Source organism: Megascapheus bottae, chromosome 1 (genome assembly GCF_031878675.1).
Source record: "Megascapheus bottae isolate mThoBot1 chromosome 1, mThoBot2.hap1, whole genome shotgun sequence".
Lineage (NCBI taxonomy): Eukaryota > Metazoa > Chordata > Mammalia > Rodentia > Geomyidae > Megascapheus > Megascapheus bottae.
Window position 1 is genome coordinate 43,926,130 of NC_143509.1, and position 24,673 is coordinate 43,950,802.

General features: G+C 38.2%; 1 protein-coding gene across 3 annotated transcripts in view; it reads left to right on the forward strand.

The window, feature by feature from the left end:
* Vps8 (VPS8 subunit of CORVET complex) overlaps nt 1-24,673 on the forward strand; it is a 231,930-nt gene that overhangs the window by 16,317 nt on the left and 190,940 nt on the right. For all 3 annotated transcript variants that reach the window (XM_090343220.1, XM_090343238.1, XM_090343229.1), the window contains 4 exons: nt 5,348-5,478; nt 8,202-8,295; nt 11,983-12,015; nt 14,105-14,159. In XM_090343220.1, the coding sequence (XP_090199346.1) occupies nt 5,348-5,478; nt 8,202-8,295; nt 11,983-12,015; nt 14,105-14,159 (313 nt within the window). The remainder of the gene's footprint in view (nt 1-5,347; nt 5,479-8,201; nt 8,296-11,982; nt 12,016-14,104; nt 14,160-24,673) is intronic.

Below are 24,673 nucleotides of genomic sequence, written 5' to 3' on the forward strand. Positions count from 1 at the left end.
GTTCAAGCCCCAGGACTGCTAATAATAATAATAATAATAATAATAATAATAATAATGGCCAGGAGTTTGGCCTACTGGTAGAATGCTTGCCTAGCATGTACAAAGACCCAGGTTCAATTCCTGGGTACCATATACATAGAAAAAGCCAGAAGTGGTTGTGTTCAAGTGGTAGCGCGCCAACCTTGAGGAAAGTACAAGGACAGTGCTTAGGCCCTGAGTTCAAGCCCCAGGACCGGCTCTTACTTTAACTTATTTAATCTCATGAAAGCTACTGCTGTTGATCTTTCCAGTATTCTGGTCCCTGAGAAGAGGAGTCCTATTGAATTATGTAATCAGAAATAGCTTTTTGAACCTTTTTTCCCCCTGGTATTAAAATTGGAACTCAAGAGTCTTGGACTTGCTAGGTAGGTGCTCTGTCAATTGAGCCACAACTCCAGGCTTTTTGCCTTAGGTATTTTTCAGAAAGATAGACAGGCTGTGGATAGCAGTCCTTTCACCTCTCCCCTGCATAGCTTGGATCACAGTTGTATGCTACCATGTCAGCCTTGCTTTTTTGGGGGGTGGTGATGGTCATGGGGCTTGAACTCAGCCTGGACGCTGTCCCAGAGCTCTTTAGCCCAAGGCTACCATCCTACCCTTGGGCCAAGCCCCACTTCCCATTTTCTAGAGGTTATTTGGAGATAAAGAGTTTCAGGTCTTTTTGTGCCTGGGCTGGATTTGAATGTTGATTCTCAGATCTTAGCCTCCTGAGTAGCTAGGATTACAGACGTGAGCCACCGTGCCCGTGTCCGGCTTCAGCCTTGTTTTTGAGACTTGCTACCTTTTACCAGGGTAAAACCATGAACTATGATTCTCCTTTCTCTGCCTCCTGTGTAACTGGGATTACAGGTGTTTACCATCACACTCAGCCTGTCTTTTGAATTTCTTATTGAAGTATAATGGACATACACAAATGATAACATATAGCATAGTAAATTTGTACCAACAGACTATCCTGTAACCAGAGTCTAGAAGAAGTAGAGTATTACTACATTCCAGAAGCTCTTCTGGTGTCCCTTTAGTAACAGTGACGGGGTAATTAGTATCCTAACTCTGTCAACATTGATTTGCCTGCTTTAAACTATAAATGTAGAACCCTATACTTTTGTAATACATATATACTTATATGTCTGGATTTAGTTTCTTCAATATTTTTAGGTTCATTCATAGCTTGTTTACATTAGTATATAAATTCTCTATGTATATACCATCATTTATTCATATCATTTACTATAGACAGCCATTTATGTAGTTTTCTAGTTTGTGACCAGTATGAAGAATATTGCTGAGAATATTTTTACTCACAACTTTTGGTGCATACAAACCCCTCCCATGCATTCTTTTGGGCATATACGTGGGAGTAGAAGTGATAAGTGATAGGTATAGTTTCTTTCAGCTCTCATAAATACTGCCATAGTTTTTCTCTTTTTTTCAACTTTTTTTATTGTGAATAATAGAAGGGTTACATTATATTCACCAGATAGAAGGTGCATAACTTCACAAACATTGATACCCTTTTCTCATGACATGGTCCCCATTTCCCTCTCACCCTCCCCCTGCTTATCTTGATTTCCCCCCTTCCCTATCCAATTTCAAATAACCAATTAAACACATATAAAATATATCAGATAACATGTTGAAAAATTGTAACAGTATGAGATAACCAAGGGATGGCAAAGGAGATGAGCAATAACATAGTACATTAAGGACAACAGTCACTCATTGTGACTGCCATAGTTTTACAAAGTGGTTATATTGATACCTACTTTCTTGTTTGGTGTGTATTTGTCAGCTTTTGAATTTGTTTTCCTTTTGACCTCTTGCTTAGTGGTTTCACATCATGGTTTTAATTTGAATTTGTCTGAGGATTGATGAAACTGGATACCATGACGTATATTTTGGTGATTTGGTATTATTTTTGTGAATAACCTTTTTGTGTCTGTGACTTACGTAATTGTGCCAATGTGTTTTATGCTTGTTTGTTTTGGGTTAAAAATTGCTTTTGGTTAGAATATTCTATTTTTACCTGTGGCTAGCCTCAGACTGCAATCTTCCTAAGATTATAGGCCAGTACTATTACTCCTGGCTTACTTTTTGAGATAGAGCCTTGCTAATTTTACCTGTGTTAACCTCAAAACATGATCTTCCCTTTATTAGATAGCCTCAAAACATGATCTTTCCTTTATTAGATATATTTATTGATCATCTTTTATTCTATAAAATATTGTTTTACTCTATTAATTTTTTTGATAGTGCATGGTTTCATATAATGCACCTTATTAAACTTTCATTATGGCTAATTTTTTGGTGTGTCTTCTGTAAGAAAATTTGGCCAGCTCCAAGGTAATAATGATGTCATCCTATTGGTTCTAAACCCTTTATTGTTCTACCTTTCACATTGAGGCTTGTAATCCATCTGGAAGCTTTTTGTACATATTAATGTGAGCTGTTATCCAACATACTGCTGGAAAGGGTATTTGTGGTGATGGTGTTACCTTTGTGATGGATCAGGTGATCAGCATGTATGGATCTGATCCCGTTGGTCTATTTCACTTACCCAAACATTTCCTGCCCCCTATGCAAAAATATGGGAGTTAAAAGACTCAACATCACTTTCTAGTGATTGAACCTTTGTAGTGGGGTTTGTAACTTCCTACTTTCTAATCTTCTGGCTCTCTTGTTGTCTTTTATGATTGCTCTTCTTATTCTTAGTGCTTTGCATTTCCAGATAAGTTTCTAGAAAATAACATATACAAACACACCATATAAATTAGCTGAAATTTGATTAGATGGTGTGGATTTTACACATCAGCTTGGAAAATTGTTATCTGGACTCTGTGGAATCACTTTAAAATTCAGTCTTGACATGCTCAAGTCTTACATTTCCCCTACTTTATTTATCACTTACCCTATAAGCTCTGCTTCACTCGGCGGATTGATTTTCCTTAATTATGTCCCCAGGCTGCTTAAGGAAATCAAATAAGGTTTTGATTGAGTCTCTTAAGACCTTGGTGCTCGAGTTCTTATTTCTGAATTTTTCTTCTCTTTTCCTACAGCAATTGTTTAAATCTTTTATAGCTCTCAAATAACACAATGTCTCCTTGCCAATTGCTAATGCTGTTTTAGCAGACATGTATGTGAAACAGACCTAAGCCTCAAGAGTAATGTTGATGCTGAGACCATGTTTTTCAGAGTCATTACTATATGGTACTTAAAACCATAGGTAAGGATAGGCTTGCTCAGACAGGAAGTAGGTGAGTGGTAAGAGCTAAGAATATAATTGTGGGAAACAACATTGTTTACATGGCAGAGAAGGAGTTCAAGAACATGACTGATAAAGGGTGCACATAATCTATAAGAGAACCAGGAAAAGGGATGGTGAGAAACCAAAGGGAGAGAAATTTTAGGATGTAGGGTATGGTCAGCAGGGTTAAAAGCTGCTTGGAAGACAAGAGCATGCTCACTGAGCGTAGATCATGTGGTAGTAAATTCAGCAACATTAATAGTTTCTTGGGAAGAGTAGACTACAGTGTGGAGGGGATAATGAACATGAATTATTTTCTGGAGAACTTTGTTTGAAAATGCAACCTTGTGTTTGTCCAGCTGGAAGAGGAAGTAATTTTGGTAACTCACAATCAACTTCTGCAAAGTCTTCTTATTGTACTTGATCTGGCTTTCCATGTGCATTGTGATCTCTTTTTGCTTACTTGCTGATGCTGGAAACCTTGGAATTGTCTTTGACTTCTCCTTTACCAATCGTCCTTCTTCATTTACCAAGGGCTTTTGATTTTATCCTAGTAATATTTCTTTTATCATTGCTTCTCCATATTCTATATTTCTCAGCTGGGATCTCCTTTTCTTCCTGCCTTAATTTCTCTCTACCCTATATCCTTCATACAGTTCATTTATCTCTCCAAAACATGGTTCCCTATCATGCCTGTTCACTTCTTAAAAATCTCAGTTGACTTTCATTGTGTACTACATATCTGTATTGATTTATTAAATAAGTACTAGCTTTGTGTCAGGCATTGAACTAAGCACTGTGGGTATCTGCTGCCACCTGGCTTAATGGAATAGAAGATGTTTTAGAATTTGGATTCCAGTTTATCTTTCTAGATGATCTCCAGCTTCTATTCATATATTCCCACCATGTTCAGCCACTTCATTTTCCATGGGCAGGATTCATATTATGAAGTCAGTGCATAGGTACATGATATTTCTTACACAGGATACCTTTTTTCTGTCATATTTCTTGTAGTAGACTATATTCAGTGGTATTTATTGTCTTCTAATTGAACATTAACTATTAGTTAACCAGTGAAGCATCTGCCTTTCTCTCTCTCTTTCTCTTTCTTTCTTTGCCAGTCCTGGAACTTGAACTCAGGGCCTGAGAACTGTCTGTGGACACTTTTTTTTTTTGTGTGTGTGTATCATGGGGCTTGAACTTGGCCTGGGAGCTGTCCCTGAGCTCTTCAGCTCAAGGCTACCACCCTACCTCTGAAACAAGCCCCATTTCCCATCTTCTAGAGATTAATTGTAGATAAGAGTCTCTGGTCCTTTTGTGCCCAGGCTGGCTTTGAACCTTGATCCTCAGATCTCAGCTTCCTGAGTAGCTAGGATTACAGATGTGGGCCACCAGCCCAGCTCTGTGGACACTTTATGCTTACGGCTAGTGCTCTGCCAATTGAGCCATAGCTTTTTCTGTGTATGTGATATGGAGGAATTGAACCCAGGGTTTCATGCATGCTAGGTAAGCACACTACTATAAAGCCACACTTTCAATCCTGAAGTGTTATTTTTTTTTGGTCATGAGGCTTGAACTTGGCCTGGGCACTGTCCCTGAGCTCTTCAGCTCAAGGCTACCACCCTACCCCTGGAGCCACAGTCCCACTTCCCATTTTCTAGTGATTAATTGAAAATAAGAGTCTCATGTTCTTTAGTACCTAGGCTCACTTTGAACCGAGATCCTCAAATCTCAGCCTCCTGAATAGCTAGGATTACGAGCGAGAGCCACCAAACCCAGCTGAAGTCTTTCTTTTAAGAATTATTCTACAGCTAACAGTCTGCATAACAGTTCCCTCTTCTTGCTATGAGAGAAGTTTTTGGCATAAACTGTAAATGTAGTGATATCTGTGCAGATGACATTTCATTTTGGTAATTATGTATTATACCTCTCTTGTTAATAAGAACACATGAATAGAGGTATAAGGCAGAAGCAAGAGTTTAAGTACTTTGGAAAAAACCACAACAATCTATCTGACTTGTCTCAGACTATTTGAGTTCATTGTTCTGTCTTCTTTCAATTTAGACTGATGATGAAGAGGAGTCTTTTGTTCTTGAAGATCCTACACTGCTAAACATCGATACTATTGATTCTCACTCCTATGATACTTCATCTGTGGCAAGTTCAGATAGCGGTGACAGGACCAACTTAAAAAGGTAAATATTCACATGTGGCATATGGCCAAAATATTTGATAATTAAATATGTCAATATTCCTTTATAGTACAGTATGGTTTGTTGAAACTCTTCATGAAAGTAGAAGTCCCACTTGTTTAGAAATAATAGCTTATTAGATCTAAAGGTTTAAGACCGTGTTGGGGAGAAGATAAAAAGATGGACCCCGTAACCACTGTCTTTTTTCTGTGCCCTACGCACCCCTTACACTCCCACTCTCCAAGGTCAGCTTCCGTGTTCCTTTATCTCTTGGGGTAGGTTCAGAAGAGAATCTCAGAGATGATGAACACCCCACTTCTGGTTTTCTAGTAGTTAATTGAAGATAAGAGTCTCAGGGTCTTTAGTGCCTGGCCTGGGTTTTAACTGTGATCCTCAAATCTCAGTCTCCTGAGTAGGTAGGTGTGAGTCACCATGCCTAGCTGCTTTTTACTTTCTAAATTCTTGGAGAGAAGCTGAAAAGGAAAGAGAAGTGGGGAGAGCATAATACAAATACTTCTTTGAATTTACTTACAACTTTAATGTGGGTAATATTTCCTGTGGCTTTTCTTATTGTTTTATTTGTTTGTTTTTGGTGTTGGTACTGGGGCTTGCACAGCTTGGGTGCTGTCCCTTAACTCTTTTCCTCTAAGATGGTGCTCTACAACTTAAGCCACACTTCCACTTAAATTTCTCTGTTTATTTTCCCTTCTCTTAAGTTGTGCCCATATCTTAGGGGTCATTGCTGGATATTCACTTGTTCACTGCATCTGGTAGTAGATAAATGTTTTAGATGATCTAGACAGTGCCTGCTTAAAAGTGTGGTTACCTCTGCAATAAACTCACATGTTCATTGTGTCATTTGGATCCTGGAGATCACTTCAAGTTCATCTCTAACACTCCTACTCCAGCTGAGTCCAAGCCTCCTTGTACTCACTATCCCCTGATACACAGTGCACCTTAGCATCTTCATATTTCTGTTTGTGCATGTGCCCAAATCACACATTTTCTCTTTTCTAATAACCCAAATAGAAATAATTGTTCTTCATTTGTATATTTTTGCTACTTTACTCATATTTCTATTCTAACATTTACTCTTCAAAAATTACTTAATAGTGGGGCGGGGAGCTTGGCCTAGTGATAGAGTATGCACAAAGACCTGGGTTCAATTCCTCAGTACCACACACATAGAAAAAGCTGGAAGTGGTGCTATGGCTCAAGTGGTAGAGCTCTATCCTTGAGAAAGCCCAAGCTTTCAGTGCTCAGGCCCTGAGTTCAAGGCCCAGGATTGGCACAAAGAAAAAATAAAGTTACTTGCTAGGCCCTTCATCTAGGTTATGAGGTTTCTGATGGTAGAAACTATGACTTCCTTATTTGTTTCCCAAGAGTATACTTTTTTTTTTTATTGGTGCCAGTCCTGGAACTTGAACTTAGGGCCTGAGTGTTGTCCTGGAGCTATTTTTTGCTCAAGGCTAGCACTCTACCGTTCAGCCACAGCTCCACTTCCATGGAGTTAATTAGAATTAGTTAATTGGAATCTCATGGATTTTCCTGCCAGGGTTGCCTTAGATCTTAGATCCTTAGATCTTAACCTCTTGAGTAGCTAGGATTATAGGCTTGAGCCACCTGTGCCAGGCTAGCAGTCTACTTTTAATTATACAGATTAAGTACTCAATGTTTGTCGAAAATTTAGAACTTACTTTTTGAGGCAAGTGAAGTGCCTCAACTACTTGAGAAGCTGTGATTAGGATAATTATAATTTGATGCCAATCCAGGCAGAAATGTTCATAAGACTCCCACCTCAACCAATATAAAAAGTGTGATAGTATGTGCCTGTTATCCTAGCTGTGGAAGAAATCTAAACAGGAGAATTATGTTCCAGGTCAGCCTGAGACCCTATTTTAAAAAAGGAAAAATTTAAAACAAAGCAAGCAAGCAAGCATCATGGGCAAGAAGTATGGCTTAAATGGTAGAGTATTTGCCTAGAAAATGCAATGCCCTGAGTTTAAACCCTAGTTCTATAAAAATAAGTAAGCAAATAAATGTTTCTTGTTCAGTGTTGAGTACTGTTCATGAAAGGAGCCATTAATACAAAAACCAGAGGGTAAAGAGTGAGATATTGAGAAGGTGGTTGAAGAGTAGGAAGAAAGGTCATGATAAGAAGGCAACTGGGCATCCGGTGCTTGTGGCTCATGCCTGTAATCTACTCAGGAGGCTGAGATCTGAGGATCATGGTTTAAAGCCAGCCTGGGCACAGAAGTCTGTGAGACTCTTATCTCCAATTAACCACCTGGAAACTGGAAGTGGCGCTATGACTTAAGTGGTAGAGTGGTAGCCTTGAGCTGAAGAGCTCAGGGACAGGGTCCAGTCCCATGACTGACCAAACAAAAAGAAAAGAAGGCAACTGGGGAAAATGCAGATAAGGCATGAGAAGTGCTTGTTAGCCTTCTGGAGAACAGTAGAGCCTATTGCTATGGTACTTAAGATTAACAAGGAGCCATGTGAGACAGTGGAAAAGAAATGGTGCTTCCATTCATTTCCCTACTTGTGCTTCTGTAAGGCTCAGATTGGGTTTAGAACACATCTTACTGTCTTTATACTTCTTTAAAATAGAGCTAAGAAATTACAAACAGTGCTATTTCTGCCTTTCTTCCTTCAAAGCATTGGAACCTTGCCTTTTGAACGCTTTTCATCTGTTCTTAAATGTTTTTATTTATTATTTTTTTTAGGAAGAAAAAATTACCTGATTCTTTTTCACTCCATGGATCAGTTATGCGACATTCACTTCTAAAGGGAGTTTCTGCCCAGATAGTGTCTGCAGCTGTGAGTATTTTGTTCTCTTAGTTTTATAACCTGCAATGGTGTAATGAAGTAGGAATGAGCATAAAACAAAGCACAGCTCTTCTCTTGGCCTGAGGCTTAAGAAAAATAAAATCTGGCTTTCATGGTTTTTATGTGATTATTTTTGACTCATAATACATGGCTACACATCTTGACATAGAAATTAGTACAGCCATGAAAATAGAGGTCTGCTCAAAGTTTTGGGTGTGCCTTGATGAAATATGGCAGCAAGCCTAAAAGTAAAACTATCTGCCTTTTCTTCACATTCCTTTTCAGGTTAGCTGCCATCTTGGGTGTATGGTTGAAGTAAAGTGCTTCATTTTACAAAAAAGAAATGATTGATGAGTTTTTTTTTTTTAAACAACCAAATGATTTGGAAAAGAATCCACAAGTCTTTCCATGTGCCTTATTTCATTTACTCGTACAACTTTAAAGTAGATAGAGTAGATAAAGCCATTTCACAAATTATAAAGCAATTTTACAAATGAGAAAGTAGACTCAGGAGATATTTTGTTAGGAGGCAGAAGGGTAATTACTTAGCTTTGGGGTTCTAACTCCATATCTAGTACCGCTTGTGAAAGGAAGTGGTATTGGTGAATGCAGCCATTATATGATGATCGGAACAGACTGTCTGTGACCTCTTTTACATTTAGAGTCCTGGGTTAATGTAAATATTTCATAGCTTATTAAGACAATAGGCACTGATCACACTTTACCTTTGACAAAAGCCTATACTTTTGCTAAGTGTTGCAGTTCAAATTTTCTGAATTCATTGTGCAATTTCTGCATACAATAATGTCAGATCTGCTGGGAACTTGGATGTGGTTTCATGTTCTTTCCATAGAGTTTAATTGGTATTTTGCATATTCAATTTGGTCAAGAAGTAAAGGTTTTCATTTCTTTCAAGAGAGCAAGAAATGGATACAGAATGTCACCAGGATACCAAGATCATGTAGTTTTCAGGTTTATCACAAAAGTTTTCATTACAGATTTTTAGAAAAAGAAAGAAAAGTTTTATACCGGGCAGCTAGTATATCCTACCTGCCTTGTATATATGTCAGTTTAAGTAGAAAGATGGTCAAGCAATGGAAGAAAGCTGGGCAATTGTCCTTCCTGTAGGTAGAGAGTAACTCATATTTGCCGGAATGGGAACCACCTGTTAAGGATTACATTTCGATGACGTTTTCTGAATTTAATCCTTATGTAGGTGATGAAATTCATTCCTTTCAAAATCAAGATGAACCAGTACAGTCATTTGACCCACCTGTGCAGTTTTAAAAATATTTTGAATAATGGAGACTGAACTAAAACTCAGACGCTGTCCAATGATTAGATAAATCTGTTTTTTGAAAAGGTTTCTTCTCCCTCCTGAAAAGGAGGGGAAAATTCTAATAAATTCCAGAGTGTTTGCATTCTGTTCTTATTTTCTTGCTATGGCTGAGCTCCTTTGCTATGTTCAGATGAAAACTGCTTTTGCTGCGACAGTCGTCATGTGGTGCCTTCCTAATTTTGGATTACTAGCTCAATTTAAGTTGCATGCTTTTCTGTGATGGTTGGTTTATTAACATGTAAAACTGGTTATATTGTTGGATATTTTTCCTGAATCGCAGGCCTTCAGCCTTGTGGCATTGATGTTATCAGGGCTGCTTAGGGCCTTGATCATCTTGGCTCTGGAGTCCATGCATGTAAAACACTTAGGAGAGATGAAGTTTTTGGAGTGGTGAACCCCATTGCATAATTTTGGGATCCTTCTCAAAGTGGTGTACATGTGGCTGTATTTAAAATTAATTTAAATTAACTTTTTAAGGATCTTTATCATTTTGAGGATCAACCTTAAGATACTATAGATGCCACAGTGCTGTGATTTTGTTTTGTTTTGTTTTGCTTTTGAATATGTCCAGCTCAGAATAATCTCCTTGGGGTGCTTATTAAAATACAGATTTCTGGCAACTACCCCAGACCTCCTAAATAGGAGTCTTGCAGTATAAAGAGGGGATCTGCATTTGAACAGGCATCCCTGGTGCTTGTGTTGAAGTGTGGGTTTAGAGAACCATTATCCTAAGATGTTATAGTAGTGGTATTAAAATTCCATATTTTCTAAAATGATTCCCACATCTGTGTGTTCTTAGTTTTTGAAGTCAGGTGACTTCTGGTTTTATTATTCAAGTTCCAGAATGAATAAGTTTATGTTTTTCATCAGTTGTCTCATTCCTTTTTCCCTCTCCAGAACGCAAATCATGAATCAATACTTATTGCATGCTTCTTAATTGTCTAGCATTATTAGTCATGCTGTACCTAAACATACATACATAAATCTGGGTATATGTTGTTCTCCAAAGCCTTTCCTACATTTCCATGCACTGGAACAAGTTTCCTACATTTACGGGAAGCTCTATAAAACCCAGCAAATAGATTCTGCCTTCTGAAAGATAACACTAAGGAATTAACCACATTGACAGGGACAGACAAAACAATATAAAATGATCTAAATAGCCTGACCTGGGAGCCCTGAATTTGAAACAGTTTAATCACTTCTGAGTAGCTTTGGGCAAGTCTGTCAAACTCTTTGAAATTTGTTTTCTTGATCAGGAAAACTAGAATATTACTGCTTGCCTATTCTTTCTCTCCAAGTTTGAAAAGCTCTTTGCTTCTATAATAGTGCATTAGGGTGAGTCATTATTATGTAATGCTATTTAAGATTGGAAAATGTAAAAATGCATCAGATATATACGTTTACACTTTGTCACCCTTTTTTTGGGGTGGGGGGGAATCATAGGGCTTGAACTCTGGGCCTGGGCACTGTCCCTGAGCTCTTCATCTCAAGGCTACAGCCTACCCCTGGGCGTGGGCATTGTCCCTGAGATCTTCACCTCAAGACTACCGCCCTACACCTGGAGCCACAGTGCCACTTCCTGTTTTCTAGTTATTAATTGGAGATAAGAGTCTCATGGGCTTTAGTGCCTGGGCTGGCTTTGAACTGTGATCCTCAGCCTCCTGAGTAGCTAGGATTACAGGTGTAAGCCACCTCACCCAGCTAACTTTGTCATTCTTTGTACTTAGTTTGAACCCCAGGACAATATATTGGGCTACATAGAGGAATATTTTCTATTTATGTGGATACATTGTGTGTGGGTTTAATACAAGAACCCTAAGAGGACTTTCAGTTTGTTAGTTGCTGAACTTAATGCACGTAATGCTTTATTGTCTTAGGCTGAAGAACTGATTCCATACCTCCTTCTGAGATTTGGTTTAGGGATTCGTAGGCAGTCTGCTGAACAGGAAGCTCCTGTCAGAAGTAGAATGTCTTCACAGCTTATGTTTCCCTCTTGAATCTTCACGGACTCTACCATTTTGACCCACTAGTATTATGGTGTATTTACATTATGGCAAACAGACCTCTTTCCCCTCTTTTTTTTTCTTGAAATTTCTACTTATAATCAATAGTCTTCCTGTAGCATCTGTTGCAGTTAGGAAAAATAATGACCCACTCTTCTGCTCTTTGTATGTTGTGGGTATATGAAGCTTTTGTAATTTCTTCTGGTTGAAGGCAAAAACAGAGGTTCTACTTCTTGTCTGAATTGATTAGATCAAAATGTATGTACAAAGAGAACCTTATACTTTTCAAATAAGAGTATCTTTTAAAATACTTCTTTTTTGAATTTTATTTAGGACAAAGTGGATGCTGGCTTGCCCACAGCAATTGTAAGTATACTTTCAACCTTTTGAAAGTAAGCTCTTCGTCTGATTGAGTTTTCTTAGATTTAGAAGTGGTTACACGTGCTATTATGATAATGAGTTCATAAGTCATTTTAGTCTCAGTAGTTAGATTTAAAATTTGTCCATATAAGATGTTTTCTTTTTTTCTAATATATGTTACACTTTGGTTTTTTGTTTGAGAACAATGCAGTGATGATGAGCTTTTTCTAGCTTTGTGCGTATGTGTATGTAGTGTCACCTTGATAGAATAAATTTGCTCCTCTTGGGATCTGGTCTCCCCTTCTGTCATAGAGAATGGGAAATAACATTCAGTGAAATCATTTTGAGATTAGTAGTAAAGATTTAATGACCCTGGACTCCATTGCCAAGCCTGCTGCATAGTAAATCTGTGTAGTAAACTTGTGTAGAGCTGAGGATTGGAAAAGTACACTAATGCTTCTCTTCTCTCATTTTTCTCCAGCTGCCCCATGTAGCTTTATTAGTCTTTGGTGAGGAAACTGAATTTGTAACATTTCTGGGGCCTTTTGACTCTTTGGATAAACAGGAGAAAAGTACTCTCATGCCTTCCCCACACCTACAAGGAAGCCCTTGATTGGGTTGAATAATTATCTTTTACTTTGTCTGGATACTGGTCTTTTTTTTTGTGATTGGTAGTGGGACTTGAAATCAGGGCCTGGGCATTGTCCCTGAGCTCTTCAGCTCAAGGCAACCAACCTACTCCTTGAGCCACAGTGCCACTTCTGGTTTTCTGGTGGATAAGTGGAGATAAGAGTATCATGAACTTTCGTGCCTGAGCCGCCTTTGAACCACGATCCTCAGATCTCAGCTTCCTGATAGCTAGGATTACAAGCATGAGCCACCATGCCCAGCAACCCTGGTACTTTTTTTTTTTTTTGCCAGTCTTGGGCTTGGGCTCAGGGCCTGAGCACTGTCCCTGGGTTTTCTCAAGGCTAGCTCTACCTCTTGAGCCACAACTCTGGCTTTTTTCTATGTATGTGATATCGAGGAATCAAACATGAGTCTTCGTGTATGCTATGCAAGCACTCTATCAGTAGGCCAAACTCCCGGCCCCAACACTGGTGCTTTTTTTTTTTTGTAATTAAAAGATTTTACAAACACTGATTTTTTTTTTAACATATTGCAAATGCCATGTTTAACAAACAAGTATTCAAGAAAGGAATCTTTATATCCAGTCATTGGCACATAAAACGTAGAACATAATTAAAATTAAGCTGCGACTTTGTATGTCATAGATACATATTGATCTATATAATATAACATTATTTCTATAGAGTATATATTCCATCATAGAACACTGGTGCTTTTTTTTTTTTTTTTTTTTGCCAGTCCTGGGCTTGAGCTCAGGGCCTGAGCACTGTCCTTGGACTTTCTCAAGGCTAGAGCTCTACCACTTGAGCCTCAGCACCACTTCCGGCTTTTTTCTATATGTGGTATGGAGGAATCGAACCCGGGTCTTCATGCATGCTAGGCAAACACTTGAACCACTAGGCCAAACTCCTGGCCCGCCAACACTGCTGCTTTTTAAAAGCACATTTTATTTTTGTTTTGTGGGGTACTTTTATTGAACTCAGAGCCTCACACTTGCTAGGCAGGTGCTCTGCTGCTGAGCCATACCTCCAGTCCTTCTTTATACTTTTTTTTTTTTTTAATTAGGGTCATATTTCCTGCTAGGCACACATTTGGACTGCATTTATCCCGTTCTTTACCTCCCACCGTAGCTGGGAATGCAGGCATATAGTTTGCCTACCAATTGTTTGAGAAGGGATCTTAGGAACCTTTTTGCCCGGGCTGGCTCCCAACTGCAGTACTCCTGATCTCTCAGCATTCCAAGTAATAGCACATGATATGCTGATAGTGTTTCTCTTTGGGGAAATTTAGATGTGTTCCCAGAAATAAGAGTATCTGAAGTTTGATTTCCCATTTTGCTTCCTAAATGAAATTCTTATTTATAAGGGTACCAGAGGAAGTCAGAGGAAGACAGATGAATAAACTATAATTATTTCAGGATCATTGATGTGATGTCTTAAAATGTAATTTTCCCTTTTGTTTTCAGGCAGTGTCCAGTTTGATAGCAGTGGGTACATCTCATGGATTGGCTTTAATATTTGGTAAATTTTCTAAGTACTCTCTTTTAAATATTAAGAATCCCTTCAGGTTGATAATTTTCTTTCTTTTTTTTTTTTTTTTTGGTTGGTCGTGGGGCTTGAACTCTGGGCCTGGGCACTGTCCCTGAGCTCTTCAGCTCAAGGCTATTGTTCTGTCTCTTGAGCTACAGTGCCACTTCCCATTTTCTGATGGTTAATTGGAGCTAAGAGTCTCATGGACTTTTGTCTCTGGACAGACTGTGATCCTCAGCTCTCAGCCTCCTTAGTAGCTAGGATTACAGGTGTGAGCCACCAGTGCCTGTTTTAAATTACATTTTACACAATAGACCTTTTTTTTTTTTACTTTAAATTTGATTCTTTTTAATCTTTAGGGGGTGCTTATTTATTTATTTATTTTTTTGTGTTGGTCGTGGGACCTGGACTCTGGGCCTGGGCACTGTCCTTGAGCTCTTCAGCTCAAGGCTACCACCCTACCCCTTAAGCCACATAGCCACTTCCAGTTTTCTGGTGGTTAATTGGAGATAAGAGTCTCAGGGTCTTTAGTGTCCAGGATGGCTTTGAACCACGATCCTCAGATCTCAGCCTCAGATCGGTGTGAGCCACTGCACCTGGCTTATTTATTCCTATAGTTATAAAAGTATGTGCAGAGTGGTTACTATTTCATAAGTCAGGCAGTGAGTACACTTCCCTTCCTCCCTCCCTCCTTCTCTCTCCTCTCTCTCTCTCTCTCTCTCTTTCTTTTTTTTCTTTCTGTCCTGAATCTTGAACTCAGGGGCTGGGCACTGTCCTTGGGCTTTCTCAAGGCTAGTACCCTACCACTTGAGCCACAGCACCATTTCTGGCTTTTTCTGTGTATGTAGTACCAAGGAATCAAATCCAGGTCTTCATGCATGCTAGGCGAGCACTCTACCACTAGGCCATGCTCCCGGTCCCTGTGAGTATGCTTCCTTTTGGGCAGTATCACCCCTTTCTTTGTTCACTCCCAGTGTTTTCCTCCCATTCCTGCCCACAAGTTGTATAGTTCATTTTTAACATAGTATCTACTCAAAACCCCTGTTGAACTTTATTTCTTAAACAAAACCAGAAAAACATGAAAAATGGTAGCCTCTTTCTCTTTTTCTTACACACACACACACACACACACACACACACACACACACACACACACATCCCACACACATTTGTGTATTTCGTGAGCAGAAAAGTATGTGATGTTCTTATCTCCAATTATCTACCTAAAAAGCCAGAAGTAGAGTTGTGCCTCAAGTGGTAAAATATTAGCCTTGAGCAGAACAGCCCAGGAATAGTTCCTAGGCCCTGAGTTCAAGACCTGAGACTGGCACACACACAAAATAACAGAAAGCTTTAGTCACAGCCTTATTTTGACAATACCCTACCTATTGGTGAAATTCTGCATGTTTATACCTAAAAAAGGCATCTTGGTTTGTCAGTTTCCAGTTGTGGTAGTGGTAAATTTTTATTCTGAATCCTGTTCCTGTGGTGGGCATTGTAAAAGTTCTTCAGGGAGGGCCAGAAGTTTGTCCTACTGGTAGAGGGCTTGCCTAGCATGCACAAAGTCCTAGGTTTGATTCCTTGTACCACGTACATAGAAAAAGCCAGAAGTGGTGCTGTGGTGCAAGCAGTAGAGCTCTAGCCTTGAGAAAGCCCAAGGACAGTGCTCAGGCCCTGAGTTCAAGCCCCAGGACTGGCCAAAAAAAAAGAAGAAAGAAAAAAAAAAGAAGGTTCTTTAGGGAAAGGAATTCCCCAAGGTTGCTGAATAATTTTAATTTTCTTTAACTTGTTGACTGCAAGCTTTTATGTCCATTGTGAAAACTCTCTAACCTCAAAATTCTTAGCTGATAATCACATTGCTTTTGTATTTAGGAAGAGGACATAAGTAGTTTTGTTTTTTTTTGCCAATCCTGTGCTGGAGCTCAGGGCCAGAGCACTGTCCCTGGGTTTTCTCAATGCTAGAGCTCTGCCACTTGAGCCACAGCACCACTTCTGGCTTTTTTCTATGTATGTGGTACTGAGGAATCGAACCAGGGTCTTCGCGCATGCTAGGCAAGTACTCTACCAGTAGGCCAAACTCCCAGCCCCTAAGTAGTTTTTTTTTTGGTTTTGTTTTTTGTGTGTGTTTTTTTTAAATAAAATAGAAATTACTTATGTTCTCCTTGTTTTTTTTCCCTGAGACTTACCACAGTTTAATTAGTTCTCTGCTTTGAATATGATATATGAGCAGATATATTGTTCTGTTTTTGCATCTAAGAACCATTATATATTTCTCTATCCATTTTTTGATTCAATTCTGAATCTTAAATTGTTTCTATCCTTTTAAAAGGAAAACCAATGATGTTATATTTAAGTGAGGAATGTTTGATGAGGATTGGAATAGTGTTTCTATTGTTGGTGGTGGTGGTCATTTTTTGTTTTTGTGTTGGTATGGGGGGCTTGAACTCAAGGCAGGGCCTCGTGTTCTTGTGCAGCTTTTCACTTAAAGCTGACACTCTACCACTTAAGTCCATTTTCATTTTTAGCTTTTTGCTGGTTAATTGGAGATATGAGTCTCATATCTCCAGTTTTTTTTTTTCTGCTTGAGTTGGCTTTGAACCTCCACCCTCAGATACCAACTTCCTGAGGAGCTAGATTTAGAATAGCTTTTTTTTTTTCAATTATTTTCTGAGATAGGATTTCACTATGTAACCCAGGAAGGACTTAAACTTTCCCTTCTCTTGCCCCAGACTCCCAAGTGCCGGAATTGCCTATATGCCCCACTGAAAACAATTGATAACAGAAACATAGTTTAATCTGTGTGTAACCTTATATCTTTATTTACCATACTGTAGATAAATATTGTCGGTTGTTTTTGAGCAATCTGATTTTACATTTATAAATTTTCTGTTATTCCCCAAACTTTATATAATATATAATTATGATGCCTACTGTTTTCAGATGGGATTGAGATAATCAGTTTTATTGATTGGGTACCAGAAGAATGGAAAAAATATAAGCTTTGAAGTAACTTTCAAAATGATTCTCTGAATGATAGTTTTTTCCTGATAAGTAGTTGTTATGTATTCATCATGGAAAATGTAGAAAAATATAGTTGAGCAAAAAGTTGATATAAAATGCCAAATTTTAGTATTTAGGAACAATTTAATATTTCTGTGTGACATTGTAGTTGTTTTGTTTTGTTTTGTTTTGTTTTTGTGAGTCATGGGGCTTGAACTCTGGGCCTGGGTGTTGTCCCTGAGCTCTTCAGCTCAAGGCTATCGCACTACCCCTTGAGCCATAGTCCCACCTTCTCTTTTCTAGTGAATAATTGGAGAAAGAGCCTCTTGGACTTTTTAGTGCCCGGGCTGGCTTTGAACTTTGATCCTCAGATCTCAGCCTTCTAAGTAGCTTGGATTGTAGGCATGAGCCACCGGTGCCTGGCTTTCTATAATACGCTTTTTAAAGGATCCATAGTAACTTGAAAGGACTTAGCAGAATTTAACTATCTCCTCCCAGAAGACATTTAGATTGTTTCTAAGTAAATAATATGTTGACCATCTCTGGTTCTGCATTTTTTGTGCATATTACTAAAATTGTATTACTTAGATCAGGACATGTATACTAAATAATATTTTTGTATAATTGCCTTCTAGAAAAGTTTTATTAGCTTAATTTCCTATCAGGTGTAGGAATACATTTTCTGTTAGAGCATTTTCCTTGTAATTCAGTCCTCTTATTTCACATATAAGATGATTGAAGATCATCAAACTCGGATTTGTGCTTGGATTGCACAAATCCCAATCCAGAATCAGGGAGGACTGAATTCTAGGCCATCTCATTTCCAGAGTCCAAGCAGTCCTCCTGTTCTGAGAGAAAAGGGGGCAAATTCCAAGATATGATGGGAAAAATAGGAAAACTACAGTTAATGAGGATAAAATAGACTACATGTGATTATCTGTCAGTTGGATGCATGATAATTTTTTTATTCCCACTTCCTAATACTCACTTGTCCTCAACTCTGTCTACTTTGACATTCCTTCCTTATCAAAAGGTTCTAAGAATATGTGACTGCTTATAATCAAACCCATGTTGAGCTTACTATAAACAAATTGAAATGAATACTTTAAAAACTAACAGAGGAAAAGAATACATTACCTTCTAATACTGTCTCTTTCATTTCCTTAGGCCTGCTTTCTGGGTTTTTAGATCCCTAAGCAGCTTTCTTATAGATTTGATGAAATAGTAATCTTTTATTACAGCCTCATGGAAAAGAAAGTATGCTAAAGTGACAAGGAATCAGAATATTATTGGTGTGCTTTGAGTTTTAGTAGTGTAGATTATAAATTTTACTCATTCTTTGGAGGAAGCAGATATTTAGACAGTGGTTTTAATAAATGGATTAAAATATGCAAAAAAGCCCAGAAACAAATAGCAGACACTATGAAGTGTCTAGACTAGAAGTCTGGGTTATATCTGATCTTTTAAAAATGTCTGTATTGATTCTTGAAGAAAATGTAGCAGAAAAATATACTTAAAAAGTACTATTCAAATTTCTTTGAAATAGTCATCAAAATAGTCATCATAAACTTATTAAAGTTGATATAGAATGCCTATTTTTATAGACATTTGTGTATCTAGGTTCTTACCTTATATAGGGTCTCAAATGTTCAAAGATAGATGTTTCCCTATCCCAAGATTCTTTTCTTTTTCTTTTTTTTTGGGGGGGGAGGGCAGGTTTGTCGGGGGGAGAGAAGGCTGTTGGTATAATTTAGTACATGTCCTTGTTTTCTAGCTAACTGATATGTGAGTTTACTTTCTTTTTTTTAATATTTTTTATTGTAATTAATAAAAGGGTTACATGATATTTGCCAGATAGAAAGTGCCTTAATTCACATACATTGATACCCTTTCACATGTCTTGGTACCCATTATCCTCCCCCTCACCCCCCCCACCCGTGAGTTTAGTTTCTATACTGTTACTTGAATATTAGACATTTTCTGCAGATCTAGTATCTGAATATAATTATTTTTAAAATTTTATTTTATTACTAGGGTGATGGGTAGCGGGACTATAGGGGTTTCCTTACATTTGTAAGGTAGTGGGTACATTATTTCTTGAACTTTATTACCCCTTCTCATGTTTTTCTCCCTATGAATATAATTGTAAATGTTAGAGACATCAGTGATCAAATTTAGTATCATTCTGATAGATAAGTAGATCTTGTCATTTATATCCTTGAGATTTTACCTGCATTTTCTCTGAACTTTGAACTGACTTCTTTTTTTTTTCTTTCTCTTTCTCTCTTTGGATCTTTTCTTTATGGATTCAAAAGGAAAAGGTATAGTAAATTTGGATTGCATGAGTAGTTCTTTTTCTTTTGATTTTTCAGTGCTGAAAGAGAATACTATCAATTATAGTAGATACTCTTATGAAAGAAAAATAGCTAATTGAAAATTGGTTAAAGCAGGAATTGTGAAAAATTGTAAATATTTGCATATCTTCAGTATTTTGGTCTCTTCACTAGTTTTTACTATGTGAGAACTGCCAGTTTCTTTCCTTTTTGTTTTTGGCCAGTCCTGAGCTTTAGCTCAGGGCCTGAGCACGTCCTTGAACTTTCTCAAGGCTAGAGTTCTACCACTTGAGCCTTGGCACCACTTCTGGCTTTTTTCTATGTATTATGATATCGAGGAATCGAAACTAGGTCTTGTGCATGCTAAGCAAACACTCTACCACTAGGTGAAACTCCCAGCCCCTCTAATTTTTTTTTTTTCTGGTCATGGGGCTTGAACTCAGGGCTTGAGCACTGTCCTTGGGCTTTTTCCTCAAGTCTAGTACTCTGCCACTTGAGCCACAGTACCACTTCCGGCTTTTCTATGTATGTAGTATGGAAGAATCAAACCCTGGTCTTCGTGCATGCTAGGCAAGCACTCTACCACTAGGCAAACTCCTGGCCCCTTTTTCCTAATTGATTACAGCCTTCTCTTTAAGGTTGTATGTGCCAATTGGAGGTCTTCAGCAACCTTTTTAGGGATTGAATTTCATCAGTAATGGGTTGTACACATTTTAAGCACTTGTGAATCAATCTATGAGTGCAAAATAGTATATTTTAACAAAATTTTCCTTTAGTCTTTTACTGTTATTTTTTCACAACCAGTTTCATGAGCCTTATAAAATAACTCACCTTTATTAATTTTGCCTAAAACATCCACTGTTCATAGAAAGTGCTTTCTTTTCCATTGTTGGTCAGTTCATATACCATTGTTGCTCCTCTTGGGGCAGCAACACGGGAACGGGGAGGGACACACAGGGCCAGCCTGTAGTCCCCCGGGAGCCGAGCGAGATGGTAAGTGTCGAAGACCCAGCCCTCCCCCAATCACCGGGGAAGAAAAAACCACGCTGAGTCAGAAGCAGTGTTAACCATGAAAGCGCATCAGATCTCTCTGCTGATCTCTGCTGATCTCTCGTTCTCTCTGATGCTCTCCTCCTTTATTGCGTCAGACAATTAGTTATATACTGTTAGGGTAGGAGAAGGTGGGCACTGGGAAGCTAGCCAGTAGGAAGAGGGCCTCTGTGCTACCACTAAGGGTCTGGGTGGGGCTTTCAGGTAGTGGGCAGGACAGGTGCAGGAAAGCGCGCGAGACTTGAGCTGCTGCGAGACCCGCGAAACTGCGGGGGGTTCAATCGAGTCACGTACACAGAGATGCCTTAAGAGAGGTATGCAAAAGACAGAATGCCTAGACAAAGCCCTTTAATTGCAGCTGAGCCAGAATCAGGCCTCAGAGATGGAGGCTAGGCCCCAACATACCATTTACTTGATTTTTTTCTTCTTTTTTTATTTTTGGGTTATTGTTTGTTTTCAGGTATGAGTCTTGGGCTTGAACTCAGTGCCTGTCCCTGAACTTTTGTGTTCTGGGTTAGTGCACTGTAGCTTTTTGGCAATTAATTGGAATTAAGAGTCTCTTCGATTTTCCTACCTGGTCTGGCTTTGAATCAGGATCTTCAGATTTCAGCCTCATTAGTAGCTAGGATTACAGGCATGAGCCACCAGTGCCCAGCTCTGTTTACATTTTTAAACTTGTCAGTGGATCACAGGTGTCCTAAACCTTGACACTGGGTCTTTTAGAAAGTAGCACCAGTCTGGAAGGTAGCCAGTTAGCCGTGGGGATTCAGTGCATCTTTTCTTTATCAGAAGTTGTTCAGGAGAATGGGACTTTTGAGGTAAAAGTGATTTTCCTGTTTTATAATTATTGGTGATAAATGTCCCCTAATAAGATCTCCTTTCTTATTCTCCCTTGTTCTTAGAGAATATTATATTGTGAATAAAGGAATAAGAATAGTATTGAGAATGATGAATACTGGAAGAATAGAGTTTTCTGCACATATGATCAAATTTGATTTCTTCTGGAATGTGCTTTGATTGTCTTTGGACCTTGATTAAAAGAAATTAGGGTGAAGAGAAAGAGGATCGGGTTAAATTTGATATATAGAAACAGTGAGAAATTCTTGAAGTATGTTCAAATTCAGATTTTAAGGTTATTGTAGACTTTATTATTTGTGACTTTGCTGTTCAGTATTCTTTGTTTTGCCTTATGTTATTTGTTAGATACGATCTTGCTATCCAGGTCAAACTGACCTCAACTCAGGCTGGCCTCTAATTTGCAGTCTTCTTGTCTTCTCCTAAATGCTGGGATTATAGGTGTTTGTGACCAAGCCAGGCTTCTGTGTATTCCTCTGAAGCCAAGAATATGTTGAGGATTGCTGAGCAAAGTATACTTTGAAAGATATTCAGGTTGCCTATTACTTTCATAAAATGCTTGAAACCAGAAGCATTTCAGCTTTTGGAGAAGTTTGGATTTGGGGATTATTTGCATAGACTTCACAGATTAAGAATCCCTAATCCAAAAAGTCCCAAACACTCTAAAATCTAACCCTTTTTGCATGTCAGTATGATGCTCACAAAGTATGGAGTATGTCAGAATTTGGATTTTAGATTAGGGATGTTTAACCTGTACTGATTAAGTAAATTGGGGGCTAAGAGTTTGGCCTAGTGGTAGAGTGCTCGCCTAGCCTGCACAAGGACATGGGTTCAATTTCTCTGTACCACATGCATAGAAAAAGCCAGAAGTGGTGCTGTGCTTCAAGTGGTAGAGTTCTAGCCTTGAGAAAAAACCCAAGACAGTGCTCAGGCTCTGAGCTCAAGCCTAGGACTGGCAAAAAACAAAAACAAACAACAACAACAATAAAAACTACCAAATAAAATAAATAGGCATTATTAATGGCTATGTAAAATAGATTTGTTTGGGTGTATTATGGTATTACATATTAGAGGACTTCAGGTCCTATTAATTAATTTGGTAAGCTATATTATTACCATTAGTAGTGGTTCCTTGTATTTGTGCCTCCTTGTGAATTCAAAAGTTTGAGGGTAAAGTGATAGTCTCATTTCATATTTCTTGTCTAGGTCACCTTTTTTATAAAGACCTAATTCATTTTTTTAAAAATTTTTTATTGTAATTAATAGAAGGGTTACATGATATTCGCCAGATAGATGGTGCATTAATTCCCATACATTGATACCCTTTCACATGTCCCTAATTCATTTTTTAATACTGACTTGGACAAGATCAAACAGAATTTTATATGACTTTTTAAATGAAATTAGATGTACTACTAGTTTAATATCTTTTCCCTAGAGACTCTAGGCCTTGTCCTTATAAGTTAAAGAGGTCAGGAGCAGCCTGGACAGAGCTCTTACCATTGCCTTCCTAGCTCTGTCCAGGTCCTGTTGTTCTTTTCTTGAGACTGTACCATTTATGTTTTATGTTTATTTTAGCTACATATATTTTAACCTCAGAATTTTCCAGAATTATCTGACTACTAAAGTGTTTTGTTATTCTAGTAGGAAAAACCTGTTGTATTCTCTCTACAATAAGCCTACCTTTTTTGAATTTAGTTGTAATTATATAAAAGCAAGTTTGTTAGCACAAAGATAGAATGTATAAAGATAGAATAAGAATTGAAAATCAAAGTGGATTACATTTTATATATACTCCATTGCCCATCTGCCATTGTTTGTTGGTTTTGAATGTTTGTACGTAAATTTAATTTATAAATTAGTTGATGATGGAAACATAACAATACTTGAGGGGCATTGAATTTGTCTGTGCACAGTATTATTAATTTATTCTTTTCAGTAAAGTGATGAGGTAATGGATGTTTTCTGTAATAGGTACATGAAGATAGAAAGGTTAAGAGAAATTAAGTAACATTCCAAAATTAGCCTAGATACATAGCTGAAATTCCTGCAACTCTCCAGGTGTAGTGTTTGGACTACATATCAAGTGTGGGTGTTTCAGAAACATGCTTATAGAGAACATTATAAAAATAGCAAAGAACAGGGGCAGGGATTGTGGCCTAGTGGTAGAGTGCTCGCCTAGCATGCACAAAGCCCTGGGTTTGATTCTTCGGTACCACACACAGAAAAAGCGTAGTGGTGCTATGGCTCAAATGGTAGAATACTAGTCTTCAGAAAGCGCAAGGATAGTGTTCAGGACCTGAGTTCAAGCCCAGGAACTGGTAATAAATAAATAAATAAATAAATAAATAAATAAATAAATAATAGCAAAAACATTTTTGAAATCAAGGTAAAAAATGTACATGTTGACACAGACCCAGATGATTTACTGGAAGATTCCAATGGTATAACTCCCTTCAGCAGCTATCTTACAGCTTAGCAGAAGTTTGTTTTTGGTTTTGTTTTTGCCAGTCCTGGAGCTTGAACTCAGGGTGTGGGTACTATCCTTGGACACTTTTTTCTCAAGGCTAGTCCTCTGCCACTTGAGCCACAGCACCACTTCTGTCCTTTTCTGTGTATGTGGTACTGAGGAATCATACCCAGGACTTCGTGCATGCTTCGTGAGCAGTCTACTTCTAGGCTATGCTCCTGGCCCCTGCAAAACGTTCATCAGGAAGCTAGCACTTATGGTGTGGCATGGTGGATGTATATGTGTGTGTGTGTGGGGGGGGTTATCAAGGAGAAGGAAGGATAGAGTAATAGAAGGAGGGTAGGTGAATTTAACCATAATATTCAAGGTATATATGTGAAAATGGAACTGGGAAAATTGAAGGAATTGATGGGAGAGGTGGGGGGAGAGAATGATGGGAGGGATGACATTGATCAAGATACATTTTACTCATAATTGATAGGTTGAAACCTGTTTGCACAGCTACTGGTTCAAGTATGGGGAAAGTGGAATAAAAATTAGAAATTATGAAAAAAAGTTGATAATTTAATTTCCTCTTTTGGCTAGTTTTGGTATGTGGGAAGAACCACTAGGAATGCACAGTGATACATGGCATTTTAATGTGCATGTTTGATATGGCTTTTCCTTTTCCTTTCTTTCCTTGCCACTCTCCAGTTTCCTCTTTGGGTGCGTTTATTCTCTATTTGATTATGAATCTTTATTCTCCTGATCACTCTGCCTTATAGGAATTCTTAAGTTTCTTAATTTAAATGTGACCT